This window comes from Phoca vitulina, unplaced genomic scaffold (assembly GCF_004348235.1).
Source record: "Phoca vitulina isolate PV1807 unplaced genomic scaffold, GSC_HSeal_1.0 scaffold51, whole genome shotgun sequence".
Taxonomy (NCBI): domain Eukaryota; kingdom Metazoa; phylum Chordata; class Mammalia; order Carnivora; family Phocidae; genus Phoca; species Phoca vitulina.
In genome coordinates, this window is record NW_022589754.1 from 5757468 (window position 1) to 5773388 (window position 15921).

Genomic DNA, 15921 nt, shown 5'->3' on the forward strand with positions numbered 1-15921 from the left:
GACTGTTTTATGTATTTGGGTGCTCCCATGTTGGGTGCATAAATATTTACAATTGTTATGTCTTCTTTTTAGAACATGCCTTTCATGATTATATTGTTTTTCCTTGTCTCTTCTTACAGTCTTTGTTTTAAAATCTATTTTGTCTGGGTAGACAGCTGCTCCTCTGTTGTCCTGTCTGCCATTCCCTTGCAGTGTATTCAATGAACTCTGTCTCCCGGTACTATATGCAACTAATGAATCATTGAATACTACATCAAACCTAATGATGTACTATACAGTGGCTAACTGAACATAATAAAAAATATATAATAAATAATTTAAAAAAGAACAAACACAAAAAAATAAAATCTATTTTTTCTGATAAGTATTGGTATCCCATCTTTCTTTTCTCATTCATTAGCATGATAAATGATTCTCAATATCCTCACTTTCAATCTGTAGGTGTCTTTAGGTTTAAAATGAGTCTTTTGCAGGCAGCATATAAATGGATCTTTTTTTTTTATATCCATTCTTACACCCTATGTCTTCTGAGTGGAACATTTAGTCCATTTTCATTCAAAGTAATTATTGATAGATATGTTTTTATTGCCATTTTATTACTTGTTTTATGGTTGTTTCTTTAGATTTTCTCTGATTCTTTCTTGTCTTTGTCACTTTTGGTCTCTACTTTTAATATTTCTTGCAGTGATGCTTTAATGGTGATGAATTCCTTTAGTATTTGTTTGTCTGGGAAACTCTATCACTCCTTCTCTTCTGAATGATAGCCTTGCTGGATAGAGTATTCTTGGCTACAGAGTTTTCCCATTCAGCACTTTGAATATATCATGCCACTCCCTTCTGGCTTGCCAACTTTCTTTTGAGAAATTTCTAGCTAGCTTTATGGGTTTTCCCTTGTAAGTTATGGACTTCTTTTGTTTTGGTAGTTTTAATATTTTTTTTCTTTATTATGACATTTTGCAAATTTAATTACAGTGTGTCTTGGTATTGGCTTGCTTTTGTTGATTTTGATGGGAGGTCTCTGTGCCTCGTGGATCCGGATATCTATTTTCTTCCCTGGATTAGGGACATTTGTAGGTATTATTTATTGAAATAAATTTTCTGCCCCCTGGGCACCTGGGTGGCTCAGTCGTTGGCCGTCTGCCTTCGGCTTAGGTCATGATCCCAGGGCCCTGGGATCGAGCCCCGCATCAGGCTCCCTACTCGGTGGGAAGCCTGCCTCTCCCTCTCCCCCTCCCCCTGCTTGTGTTCCCTCTCTCGTTGTGTCTCTCTCTGTCAAATAAATAAATAAAATCTTTAAAAAATTTTTTTTCTGCCCCCTTTTCGCCCTGTTCTTCTTCTGGGACTACTATAATACAAATGTTAGCACATTTGATGTAGTCACTGAGTTCCCTAAGTCCATTCTCCTGCTTCATAATTCTTTTTTTTTGTCTTTGTTTAGCTTCATTACTTCCCATTACTTGTATTCTAGGTTATTAATTTGTTCCTCTGCTTCTTCCAGCCTGCTGTTCATTGAATCAGGTGTGTTTCTTATCTCATTAATTGCACTCTTCAACTCTGATTGATTCTTTTTTAACTCTTTTATCTCTGTGGTAAGGGTCTTATGGATGTCTTTTATTCTTTTCTCACATCCAGTGAGTATCCCTAGGATCTTTGCTTTAAATTCTCCATCAGACATGTTACTTATATCTGTTTCACTTAGATTTCTGGCAGTGGCCTTATCTTGTTCTTTCATTTGTGATAAATTTCTCCATCTTTGCATTTTGTCTACATCTCTGCCATCTTCTCTGTGTTAGAAAAGCCAGTTATGTCTCATGCTCTTAGTAGTGATGGCCTGATGAAGAAGAGGTCATGTACTGCCCAGGCCCTGGCACTTCAGGGAGTAGCTACAGTGTATGCTATATGCCCTCTGCTATTGTGCTTTTGCTCCTCTATCCTTCTGAAGAGGTTCTCCTTGCCTGCTGTGGGCAGTGTTTGGTCCCTGGCCTGAATGTGGTGAGTTTTAATTAAGTGTGCTGTGGTCGGCTTGTGAAATGAGACCTGTCACCACCTCTACCAGAACTGAAGCTCTACAGAACTCTCTGTGAGAAGTGGTGTTAGCAGGGGTTTGTGCTGATCTTCAGAGGCCTGCTTGCCCTGGGACTGTGTCAAGTGTGCCTGAGGTAGGCAATCCCAGTGTAGTCCAGGGAGGTGGGGCTTGGTGTAAGCAAGTTAGGCAGCTAGTGTTGGTGCTATGCTGCTTCCCACAGGTGGCTCTGTGTTCATGCTGAAGGGTAGGGGAGAGAAATGGCACCAGGCAGCTCCTTTGTTCCCAGAGAGGTGTCCCTGTGAAGGCTGCCTCTCAGGAATGCACTCTGAGAAGAGTAAATGAGATCTCTACTGTGTGCTCCTGGTGTTCTTCAGATTGCTGTTTTCCAGGCTGTGTGTTCCTTGGTTGTTTGCCTGCCTTCTCTTCAGAAGCAGCAGTGCCCTCCAGGCTCTATCCCAGCTAAGCCCACTGACCTTTGAAGTTCCAGACTTTAAGCCCTGCTTGTTGCAAGAACTCATTTTTAGCCCCTGAATTCAGCTCCTCTTGTTTTCCAAGCCAATGGCTTTTGGAGAAATGTTCTCCTTGTGCATTCCCTTGTATGCTCCTCTCTCTCCCTCTTTCTCTGTCTCTCTCTCTCTCCCTCCCTTCTCTACAACCACAGCTTCCTCCTATCTACAGCACCAGTGATATATTTTCCCCTAAACCATGTCTCTACACTTCCTACGTTTTTTGATGTGGTCTCATCTCTACCTTTAGTTGTGGAGTTTGTTCTGTCAGTCTTCAGGTGAATTTCTGGAGTATTTAGGATGATTTGATGGTTATCTTGTTGCATTCACGGGACGAGGTGATCCTAAGGTCCTCCTACTCCACTGCCATCTTCCTCTGTTACTCCAGGTTTCTTTTGACTTTCATTTGCATGATAGATGTTTCTCCATCCTCTCACTTTCAACCTGCAGGTGTCTTTAGGTCTAAACTTGATGAATCTTTTTTTTTTTTTTTTTTTTAATCTATTCAGCCACTTTCTGAGCCTGGACATTTTAAATAGTATATTGTGGCAACTTTGGGTCTGGTACACCTTTCCCTCAGGTCTTGTTATTGTTATGTGCTTGTTTATATTACTGTGTAAAGCCTCTGACATTGCCCCTCAGAGGGTGCAGCCATGATTACACACACATTCACCCTGGGAGAACACTCATATTGGCAGGGCTTTCCTTGTCTCCTTCTCTGATCCCTCCCAGATCTTAAGTTTCACTAATTGCCTACTGATTAGTCTGTATTTTTTTTTTTTTACATATGCACAAGGGCATAAATTGACTTACAGTCTGATCCCAGTCAAATTTGAGCTCCTTTGAAGGGATATTTGCCCAGATCAGTGTTTGAGATTTGCTCTGATCTCAGGTTGGCTCTTTTCAGATGTCTTTCCCCCTGTTTCTCTCCAAGAAATAACCAGTGTAAGGTTTAGCCTATAATTCAAATGGTTCTACACTGTTGGTGGGAATGCAAGCTGGTGCAGCCACTCTGGAAAACAGTATGTAAGTTCCTCAAAAAGTTGAAAATAGAGCTACCATACGATCCAGCAATTGCACTACTGGGTATTTACCCCAAAGATACAAATGTAGGGATCTGAAGGGGTACGGGCACCCCGATGTTTAGAGCAGCAATGTCCACAATAGCCAAACTATGGAAAGAGCCAAGATGTCCATTGACAGATGAATGGATAAAGAAGAGGTGGTATATATATACAATGGAATATTATGCAGCCATCAAAAGGAATGAAATCTTGCCATTTGCAACGACGTGGATGGAACTGGAGGGTATTACGCTGAGTGAAATAAGTCAATCAGAGAAAGACATGTATCATATGACCTCACTGATATGAGGAATTCTTAATCTCAGGAAACAAACTGAGGATTACTGGAGTGGTGGGGGGTGGGAGGGATGGGGTGGCTGGGTGATAGACATTGGGGAGGGTATGTGCTATGGTGAGCACTGTGAATTGTGTAAGACTGATGAATCACAGATCTGTACCTCTGAAACAAATAATACATTATATGTTAAAAAAAAGAAAAAGAAAAAGATAGCAGGAGGGGAAAAATGAAGGGGGGTGGAAATCGGATGGGGGAGATGAACCATGAGAGACTATGGACTCTGAGAAACAAACTGAGGGTTCTAGAGGCGAGGGGGTGGGGGGATGGGTTAGCCTGGTGATGGGTATTAAACAGGGCACGTACTGAATGGAGCACTGGGTGTTATACGCAAACAATGAATCATGGAACACTACATCAAAAACTAATAATGTAATGTATGGTGATTAACATAACATAAAAAAACAAAACAAAACAAAACAAAGCAAAACAAAAAAACAAATGGTTCTATCAATTTCTTTCCAGTTACCTTTTGCCACTACCTTCACTGTTTTTTAGAGTACTCTCAGGCTTAAATTTCTTTATGCTCTATGTAAATAAAGTTAGTTCTTATGGGGAAAGTTTCATAGTTGTCTCTTCTAAGCCCTCCTTCTTTCCTAGTGCAAAATCTCCAAAGTACAGTTCTGGTACTGAGGGCCAACATAGTGGCATACTTCTCTAAGACATCCCAGCTTTTGGAGATGAGTGCTTAGTGTAGAAGGAATGCAGCAAGCTTAGGTATCTTTGCCTTGCCTGTCTTAGTATGCATCTTCTGTGCCATATTTCAGTAAAAGAGTGAGTATTCTTTTACTGGCCCCAGTATTCTTAGTACCACCATGTCCCATATTTAGCCTTGTCCCATGAATGGGGGCTGCGTGAAAGAATGATGCCTACCATGTCTTGGCTGCACTGGATAAGGACTTAGCTTCAAAACAGGTAGTTGGTGGAAGAATGAGAAACACTTATGCCCTGTGCCACCCAAGAAGATAGCCCTTCAACTGAGAAATAGGGGGAGAGGAAGCCATATATTTTTAGTTATTTTACTCTGCAGTGGAGTTTCTCCCTAGATAAGCTTGTGTTGGGGGGAAGGAGGGAGTGGTTCTTGTTTCAAATACCATAAACTTTCATTGTTTCTAAAGTTTTAGATTTTCTTAAATATGTGCTTTTTTCATTTATGTTATGTCATTTTAAGACCATTTCTAGAGATTTTATTTTTTTATTTTTTTAAATGGTTATTTATATTTTATAATTTCCACTAGTTTCACTGGGAAGCTTATCCACAAAGCTCTTCATGCTGTTATCCTGGAAGTAGAATAAATCTATTCACATGTAATGCTGTTATTGATGTAGTTGGATTTATGTCTATCATTTTAATTTTTTCTATATGTCTCATGTCTTTTTTGTCCTATTCTTTTTTCTTGGTATTAGGTAAATATTTTCTAGTGGAACTTCTTTAAATTATTTTTTTCACTATTTTTTAAGTTATTTTCTTAGTGGTCCTAGGGCTTGCACATGTCTCTTAGCAGAATATAGTTCACTTTTATACTAACTTAGTTCCTTTAAGATATACAAATGTTACTCCTGTATAGTTCTCTTCTCTCTTCCTTCTTTTTTCCTATTTTTGTTATGCATATTATATCTATTTAGTATGTTAAAATATATTAACATCATAATGTATGTGATATATTTAAAAATCTAAGAATAAATTATTTTAGTTATTACATTGTATACATTTTTAAGAAAATGAGATAAGAAAATAGAACTATTTATTTATACAGTTTATTATATTAACCTTCTAATTTACCACTTCTGTCCCTCCATCTCAGAATTCCCTACATTTTAATTTTCTTTTTTTGCCATACTAGGGATATTTGCTAAATTTTCAACCTTGGTCTTCCATTAACATTATTTTTAAGGAGACAGAATAAAACAATTTTGTGGGTTTAATTATGTCCCTTCTGAAAGATATGTACATTTCCCTATCCCCAGTATGTGTGAATATAACTTCATTGGAAAATAGTGTCTTTGCACATGTAAATCATTCAGGTTCTTGAGATGATATTATTCTGGATTTAGGGTGGACCTGAAATACAATGACTGGTGCTTTTATAAGAAAGAGGAGAGGGATTTTTAACACAGGGACACAGAAGAAAGGCCATATGAAGATGGAGTCAGAGACTGGAGTTATGCTGCCACAAGCCAAAGAATGCCAGGAGCCACCAGAAGTTAGAAAAGGCAAAGAAGGATTCTCTACTAGATTTCGGAGGGAGTGTGTCCCTGTGATACTTTGATCTTAGATTTATGGACTCTAGAACTGTGACAGAACAGATTTCTCTAGTTTTAAGTCACCCTGTTTGTAGTAATTTGTTATTGTAGTCCTAGGGAACTAACACACCCAATCAGGCAATCATTCCAGATTTTTTCTTTGTAAATCCATGTTTGCTTTCATTTATGAAAATTTCCTTCCCCTCCCAATTAAGCTTTTGGGCACAGGGTTAATACTGGTGACTTTTTTTTTTTTTTTTTAAGATTTTATTTATTTATTTGAGAGAGAGAGAATGAGAGAGAGCACATGAGAGGGGGGAGGGTCAGAGGGAGAAGCAGACTCCCTGCTGAGCAGGGAGCCCGATGCGATGCGGGACTCAATCCAGGGACTCCAGGATCATGACCTGAGCCGAAGGCAGTCACTTAACCAACTGAGCCACCCAGGCGCCCTATACTGGTGACTTTTATTGCAACAAAGTAATTCGAAGCATTTGGCTTATCATAAACAACAAATGAAAACTTTTTATGTTAATATACACATTTTAATAACTTTCCTTTTGTCAACCTAGTCATTACACTCAAGAGAAAAGCAAGGAAATTGTGCCAGTTTATTGATTTACTGCTTATCATCTCTAAATCCTCCCTTCTTGACTACTCTATGAAAATGGATCTGGGAGATTTATTTATTTTTATTTAAAGATTTTATTTATTTGACAGAGAGTGAGAGAGAGAGGAAGAGAGAGCACAAGCAGGGGGAGTGGCAGGCAGAGGGAGAAGGAAAAGCAGGCTTCCCGCTGAGCAGGGAGCCCTACTCCAGGCTCCATCCCAGGACCCCAGGATCGTGACCTGAGCCAAAGGCAGATGCTTAACTGCTTAACCAACAGCCACCCAAGCCCCCTGATCTGGGACATTTAAATATTTTTCCTTTTGTCAGCTAGAACTGAAGCTTTGTCAGTAGATGGAACTGGAAATACAGTGCAGGAAGAAAGGGTTTTGCTTCCTGCTTCTGGCATTTTTACTGTGTAGGCTGCTCCCCCAGCTTGTAAAATTTCTCCTGTGCCTTGTTCCTGTGGTCCATTGTTTTGGTAGCACCTCCAGCAGCTTCCCCTGGCACCCTTCTCCTGGTGGCTTTGTAGTAATGTCCTTCTGGTGATAAACTTCCCCATGAACACATTTCTCAGGCACCCTAGAAGGCTGATCCCCAGGGTAGAGTTCCAGTGACTTCCAGAGGTTGTAGTTTCAGCAAGTTCTGCCCACAAGGTACCACAGCATCTTTCCTGCCATTTAATAAGTCTTGTCTGGCTTCATTCTCTCCAACCAAGTCTGGATCTTAGTCCTAAGTGGGGAGTAGGGGTTGAGGGTACTATATCTCAATTCTAGGAGTACTGGCTATTTTATCTACTATTATATTATATATCTATATATTTACTATTATATTATATATTAGAGTTCTCTTTACTCCTTACAAGGTAATCCCTCATTACTCCAATCTCCTATTATTGTTAATAATAATCTTAGCCTAGGTTTTTTAGCTCTCATTCTGGCCATGTTTTCCCCTTAGAAAGAAAGAACCACACAAGGTAATTGTGATATGATAGTTCTATCTTTGGTGGTTATGCTATAGTACTTGAAAATGTCATTAATGTTAATTATTATTAACTAATAATTAGTTAATTATTCTTTATAATTAACAATAAAATTATTGTTAATAATTTTGTATCTTAAACTTTCTTAAAAGGCACACGTTAATTTGAATTAATTAGTAATTCATAGCAATTTTCCCTCCTGATTGCACCCAGACTGATACTGGAATAACAATGTCCTATAAAGTTTGAAATACGGTATGAATATATTCACATGACTTTTACAGCAAGCAATTCCTGTGAAGTGGGCACAGCAAGTACTATTACATTTAACAGATGAGGAACAAGGCTCACAGAATACAAGTAAGCTGTGCAAAGTCATATAGTCATTTTTATTATCTGTAAAATGGGGATAATAATAAAACCTACCTCCTAGGGTTTTAAAAAGATTTATAAAGATTAAATGAAGTGAAGTATATAAAGTGCTTAGTGCATGGTAGTGGCTTGATAATGTTAACTGTTATATATATTCTACTTGACTTGTAAAAAATATTTAATCTGGTGTTTTGCTAAACTATTTGTAATGAGTTGTCTAGGGCTTATATATTTCTTCAATCTTTTTTTTTTTTTTTTTTGTTAATGACATTTTTCAAGTACTGTAGCATAACCACCAAAGACAGAACTATCATATCACAATTACCTCGTGTGGTTCTTTCTTTCTAAGGGGAAAACATGGCCAGGGTGAGAGCTAAACAACCTAGGCTAATATTATTATCAGCATAATGCAATTCTAGACCAACAGCGATCAATGGCTAAACTCTGAGTAAGGAAACCAAATTTCTAAGAATCCATCCCTAAACTTAAAAGGTAAACCTTCAAATTTGATTATTTTAATGAATGTAAATAGTACATGCAGCTTAAACATCATCTCTAGTGTCATCGGGTTTGGCTTCTATTAATTACTTTTTTTGGTCAAGGCTTGAGGTTGGAAGAAAATATTAAGGAAAAGTAGAAACGGAGACTCAGTTTATTATATATGTACCAATTATTCTACAAACCCTTTAATCACTTAAGATTTTAGTAACCAAATACTTAAAGTCAGTACTGTACTAAAAATTTAGGATTCTATGTATTAAAAAACAAAAACTGTCCCAAAGCTTGCATACAGATTTGTAATAATACCTAAAACCTTGCATACAGATATGTAATAATACTAAAAATCCATGGTTAATGTAAAATACTTCGGCAGTACTTTAAGACACAACTGAAAATTATCCTACAGGAATGAGACAGATATGGCACGTCTTAAACTTTCAGAAGGGGAAAAAATAAAATGCTTCATATCTGACGGCATATTCCCCCCACAATATGAGCCCTGTACTCTGGACTGGTAAGTAGAACATTTTCATCTGGTACAAAAACCATTTGAAAGCGAAACAAGTGACATAGATACAGGGGCTCCTTTTTCCGCCTCAGTCGCAAGATCCTTCAGTGGCTGGCCTCTTTTCGGTGGAGAGCCAAAACAAAACAAAACCCCAAAAAACAACAACAAAGCCTCTTCGGTGACGGGAGGAAAAAGAAGAAAGCACTGAATCAAGTCAACCCCTCACACGTTCCTCACGACAACGCCAAGGGGAAAGGTGCTCAACAGGAAAGAGTTCCACTGCTCTCACAGGAAAGGAAAAGTACTCAAGAGCTCTCGGAGGAGAGCGCCACCATGGAGTTCTACGGCGTCAGCCAGAGCGTCGGCTGTCAGTTAGCACCTCCCCGTTTCCGGGAGCGGTAGCTAGGCAACCGCCGGCCTCAGGGAGAGTGGAGGACATTCGGTTGCGTTAGTGCCCCTAGCGGCGAACAATGAGCCCTGCAGGCTCCTCTCTCAGTTTTTACCCTCCCCTCTCTCCACCCCCTTTGCCCCGTCCCCCCACCCCCCCGCCACTTCGGCTCCTCCCCTCTCTTCTCTCAGGCTGGCTAGCTCGCGCTCGCTCGCTCTCTCGCTCTCTCGCTCTCTCTCTCTCTCCCTCTCCCTCTCCCCTCTCTCTCCTCTCTCTCCTTCCTCTCCGCCTCCTCTGCTCTTGGGCTAGAATATCTATGGGTCGATACGTGATGCGATGAATCCGAGAGAGACCAGAGAGACCAAAACTAGGACGAGGAGTGGGGCGGAAGCGGTGGGACTCCTGGGCATGGGGGCTTCACCACAATAGAGGCAGCGCCCCCACCCGCCCCCGCCAGCTCCTCCGGAGCGGAGCCCCCAAACCCCCTAGGGAAAAGGATGGCGGCGGCACCTACCCAGATCGAAGCCGGTGGGTAACTATGTCTGGGGGCTAAGGAGATGGGAGCTTAGCGCGACGGCTGTCAGTTTCTTTTGAAAAAGCTTCTGTTTTTCTTTACCTTCCTCTCAACCTCTTTTTCCCCTCTTCCACAGAGCTGTATTACCTGATCGCTAGATTCTTGCAGTCCGGACCCTGCAACAAATCCGCTCAGGTGAGAGGGAGAAGGAGCTCTGGGGAGCTCTGGGGTCCCAATGGGGAAATCGAGGCATCGGGTGTGCGGTTTCACTGAGGGTGAGGGAAAGGCCGGCCTTGACTAGTCCTGCCGTCAGCGGCTGGGTTCGAAGTGGGGAGGGAGGAATGTGTTGATGGCCCAAGCTGCTCCTCATATCCGTGTTTCCCTTTTGCTCAGGTGCTAGTGCAGGAGCTCGAGGAGCATCAGGTACGGAGCCCCTTCGGGAAGACGTGGGGAGGTTTGGGGTGAGACTGGAGGAAGGGGAGGGCAAGTCAGGGGCGGAGGACAGGGGCTGGGAGGGAAGCTTGGATCTGGGCACTTATAACTGTTGTCACTGGAGTGAACCAGCTTCTTCCCTCAAAAGGGGCGGATATCGCCGGGGTCTTAACTCACCCCTCTTTATGACCAAGGGGGGCGGTTTTTCAGGATTTCCTCCCCCTCGGCCTCCTCCTTCCTACGCTGGACTAGCTTTGAGGCAACAGCTATCGGACCTAGAGAAATACAGACGCCAGAGGGTCGGGGACCAGGACCCGGGTTGGGTCGGGTTCATTGGGAGCCAAGGCATGGCCTATATGGTTTGCCCACCCCCCACCCTTTCTTTTCTCTCACCCCCAGTTGATTCCGCGCCGCTTGGACTGGGAGGGAAAAGAGCACCGAAGAAGCTTCGAGGATCTGGTGAGTAAAGTTTTCATTTCAACTTAATCCAACTCTTTCTCCACTCCCTCCCCACCTTGTTCCCCCAACCCTCTCCCAACCCCTTAGCCAACAGGGCTGTAGAGCTTTGCGCTGGGCCGAAGAACGACTGCCCCTTCCCCCCCCCTCCCTGCCAGTCAGAGAAAGGGTACCTTGTCCTCCCCCTGGCCTCGCTTATTTCCATTCGGAAACTTTGAAGAATGTGAGTTAGTTATCAGAGATGCCGTTTTGTGGATTATGAATATGTTACAAACATTGAGAAAGGCCCATTGTAGGGGGAAAAGGGAGAGAAACCTGGGGGTTATCTTGGGGCACGTACCAAGGACTGACGTTGGCCAATGACAGCGTTGGTAACAGCCCAGAGTTCCGGATTAGTGGAAGAAAACTGGTTTCTGGTTGGTCCTGGCTTGAAATACGGGAACTGAGGCCAGGCTTAGTCTTTGGGGGGGGGGGGCTTACGGGGGAGGGGGCTAAGGAGGGGAGTTAACCGACCCTGGATTGGGCAAAACGACACAATTAAAAATAATAGGAAGCATCAAGCGAATTCCAAAATTTGCCGGTTTTAGGTAATCGACTACCGAATAAAAAAGCATAATTATTCTATGTATCACATTTTAGGAAATAGCTCATTAAATCATTATATCGCATTTCTGCAGATACATTTTCACTAAATAACAACTACGGATTATGACCTTTTTGAGAATTGATGAAACACGATTTGGGGTTTAGAAGAGCCAACAATGGTTATATTTTAAAATATACTTTAGTAAAGGACCAAAGGCATTGGATTGACTGGGTTGTTTCTCCTATAAATGTAATTCATAGTGTCCATGCACTTCTGTTCAGCATTGACACACACAAAAAGGTGGTGTTTTTTTATTTTTGGGAAGATGTCCCCTTGCGTTAGCCTCTGGTACAGTGAATTGGAAGGAAATGAAAGGAGAAAGGGGTGATGTTACTAAAAACTAAATTCAGCTATCTTTCCTTCAAATAAGATCCAAATGGAGGAAAATCAAAGTTAAAGAAAGTTGAAGGGGTATGGTAGACTGTAAATATAAAAACAAAATGATTTAATAATACAATATTTAAACTGATTTAGTGTTAATTTGACAATTTTTATATTAAATTACAATAATGAAGCCATGTTAATAATTATTAAATAATAATTTTAGTTTTCTGACTAAATATTTTATTTTTTGCATATCACAAAATGGTGTAATAATTGTAATATGGATAAATTCCACCATCTATACTACTAATGGTAAAAAATTCTCAGGTGGATAAAAACTATTTTGGAAAAACTGCATGTATTATCACTGTATTTAATTTGTAGTCAGACTTTTTGTTGGACTGAAGTCCTGCCAAAAAAGGGGCAAAACAATGCTTACCAATATCTATTTAAATACTTTATAACTAATGTGGTTTTGAAGATAGAATTTTATACTGAGATGTATTGAAGATGTTTTCATTTACATTTGTCTCTAAACAGACCGTTTTAAGCAAATAGCAAAAAGAAACTTAAAAGAAAAAGCCTTTTTTAAAAAAGAAAAAGCTTTTTAAAAATTACTTGACAGTGATAAAAAGCAAATGGGTATCAAAATAATTAAAAAGTCTACTAACCACACACACACATAAAAACAAAAAAATCCCACAAAATCCAGTTTACTAGACTTCCTTTCCTTATATTATAGAGGCATATTTTTACATAATGGTAATCAATGTCCATTTTAAGCTCTATATTTTCTTAACACTTTCACATATAATTTTCTTTTTTGAATAGACATTGTCATTTCAATGGTAAGAAAAGATTCAGTTACATTTAAGTTGGCTATGATTTGAACTCAACATTCAGTTGAACATTTAGATTACTTCCAGTTTTTCATTAATGTCTTTGCATAGTTAAGTAGTCTTTCTTCTTTTTTCCTTTCTTTTTTTGGATTTATTTTCCTGGACTGTATTTCTAAAGTGGAGTTATCAGGTCAAAGGGTCTTATTGGTTTTTTAGCTTCTCTTATATGTTATAAAATTGCCCTCCAGAAGATAGTACTAATTTATGACGTTACCATCTAGGTGCTTAGAGTGAGTTTTTAAATACTTTTAAAATCTTTTGGTAGCTTTAATAGGTGAAATAGCCCCTAGTTGATTTAATTAGCTCTTTTTTTCATGATTAGTGAAGCTTAAATTTTAACCAGTTATTTTTTTAATTGTTGTTAATCCTTTTGTATATCCCTATAGATACCTGATTTTCACATTTTTCTTTTGAATTTATTGTTTTTTATATTTCCTTACACATTTTTATTTTCATATACACAGACTTTCATCTCTTGTTTGAACATTGTCTATAATGTAGATAGTGCATCTTTTGTTTTTAATTTTCATATTGTACAGTGGTTTTTATTTTTCTGGGATCCAGTGCTTCTAGGAATATTATATTTTGTTAATATGGTCCTATTTTAAATCAAATATCTGTTCTCTACTTATAAATTTCTTTGTAAGGGAAGATGGGGTAGGGCTGAGTGAGAATTTGAGCAGAAGGAGAAGAAGTATAGAGATTAGAACTGAATGTGCTGTGTTAGATTGATCACTAGATGCATCAGTAGTATAGTTGCTTAAAATTATTTCACATTTGACCTTTGATTTTGTGTGGCTTCATTGTGGGAGAGATTTTTTTTTTTCTTTCTTAGTGTAGGTATTTTTTAAAATGCTGTTAGAACAATGGATTTATACAATGTGATCTTTGATTTAGCTACATGTTTCAGGTTGAAGTTTAGGACAAGTATTAGTAAGTAGTAAAATGTTATACGTACATAGTATTTATAAATAGTATAAATTATATAGCAATACTTCAAACTGAAGGTAAACTAGTATAAAAATGAAAGAATACAAATGCATGATGAAGAGCTAAAGGATTATAAACAAGGATATCAAAATACTGAATTAAGATTGCATAGCCATGTATACTATGAAACAAAACTCCTGCCTTTCTGTCTGTATGTGTACTTTCACTTAAATTGTATGTGCTGCTTAACTTGATTTATCCAGAAGAATATTAAGATAATAAATTGGATTTCTTCAACACTTCATTACTGTTACTATTATGCATTCTAGAAATCCCTCTTTTTTTTCTTTCTTAAATCTGATTTAGTGTTTTACTTATAATTTGGAACAAAAGGAAAGGTGGTATTTTGTTAAAGCTACTAGCAGGCTAGTACTGACATATTCAGATATGAAGTACCTTTTAAAATGTGAGCCTGTTTATGAAATGTTTGTCAGTTTATGTTGAACTGTAAAGTTTTTGAATATGGCATTCAAAATAAAACATTCTAAATTAACTTTCAGAATTTTAAGTAATGATATAGGGAGAAATTTGAAGTAATGGTGAGTTTTTTTGAAGTTTAATCTGGACATTTTTCATTTCTGCTTGACTCTTATTTACAATGTAATAGAATTAGATTTGCTTCTTACAATTAATCTTATGGTAGATAATTTAAATAATTACAGATGTCTGTTCATTTGTGGTGACCCTGTTGAATTGTTGGCTATTTTATTGCTTCCTCCTTGGAGCTTTATTGGAGACTACAAACATAGTAATGAGGGGTATGTGTGTATGTATGTGTTTAAATGAAGTTTTTGTTAACAAACAAATTTTATATATTGAAATTGTGACTTGGAAGCTTTTTTTAAAGGCACGTTTTAATATTTTTTAATCATTTTAAGGGGACTTGTATCATGAGACTGAACCAAAGGCATAATTATCTTTAGGTATGGTATATATTTTTAAATTTATTCAGCATTTTTCATGTATAGAATTGAAAGCCCTAATTAGTGCTTTCATTTAGAGTGACATAGATTGTATTACCTTCATTTTATATTCAAAAGACTTGAAGCAATTTTATGCTATTGAAAAGTTTATCAAGATTGTATGTTCATTACTATCTTTAAAAAATATATACATCTATGATGATATATGTCGTTATAAGAACTTGCATCTGCATATAATATATGCAAGTTTAAAAGTGCTTTCACATTATCTCATTTGATGCTCGCCAAGTACTTTAAAATACTCTATTTGAATTCCAGACATACCTGTATTTTTTTCTTACCTTACCCAGCTCTTGTTCTCTAATTACTAGTAATAGCTTAAATTGTCTATTAGAACATTAGAATGATTTTTGAGTGCTGGAGGCATAGTTATTGCATCTCTAAGTGTGGAAGTAATTTAAGTGTGTGTGATTTATTAACTGCTATGTGGATACACAGCCATAGTTAGGAAGAACAGAATGCATCATGGGAAACCAAAAGGCATGTGCTGCTCAACCCCAGTGTGGATATAATGCTAAACTGATAGGTCCCATGGTAGAGAGCAATTAATGTCTGGAAACTAGTATTCCTCACTTTTGATTTGTTTGAGCCACATGTATACATTTGCTTTCTATAATATGTTGGTTTTAGCTATTTGTCTGGATTGATCATTGTCTTTTTTTTCACACTTTGGCTCTAAGAACATACTTTCAATGATTAAAATCCTTTGGAGATTTATCATTAGTTCTAGGAAACTGTTATCTCAATACAAATGAGATGGCATTAAGAAAGTGAAGAGAGCTGCGATTAGGGAGTAAGAATTTGGGTTGGGTGAATGTTCCTTATAAAATTTTGTCCTGAAGGCACCTTTGTCAATTTGAATATTAGTTTGTCTGTTTTTGTTCTTGGTTTACTGATGTTGATTACTGATTGATTAATAAACAGTTTTTTTGGTAGAGAGCAAAAAAGTAATTTTAAGTTAATTTAGTGTTTGGGTCAAATTTCAGAGATGCCCTTGTTGGACATTTTTCATAAAGGATTTTGTGAGTAGTAGAAAATACCATAAGATTTAGTTGGGAAGATATTCTTGCTGAGTGACCCTGGGCAAGTTACTTAACCTCTCAGGGATTCAGTTTCCTCATTTATAA

General features: G+C 38.3%; 1 protein-coding gene across 4 annotated transcripts in view; it reads left to right on the forward strand.

The window, feature by feature from the left end:
* The first annotated feature begins 9793 nt into the window (after nt 1-9793).
* The window catches only part of BRWD3 (bromodomain and WD repeat domain containing 3), a 187783-nt gene continuing 181655 nt past the window's right edge, over nt 9794-15921 (forward strand). For all 4 annotated transcript variants that reach the window (XM_032387928.1, XM_032387930.1, XM_032387929.1 and 1 more), the window contains exons 1-4: nt 9794-10078; nt 10201-10259; nt 10458-10487; nt 10896-10955. In XM_032387928.1, the coding sequence (XP_032243819.1) occupies nt 10048-10078; nt 10201-10259; nt 10458-10487; nt 10896-10955 (180 nt within the window). In that variant the 5' untranslated portion in view covers nt 9794-10047. The remainder of the gene's footprint in view (nt 10079-10200; nt 10260-10457; nt 10488-10895; nt 10956-15921) is intronic.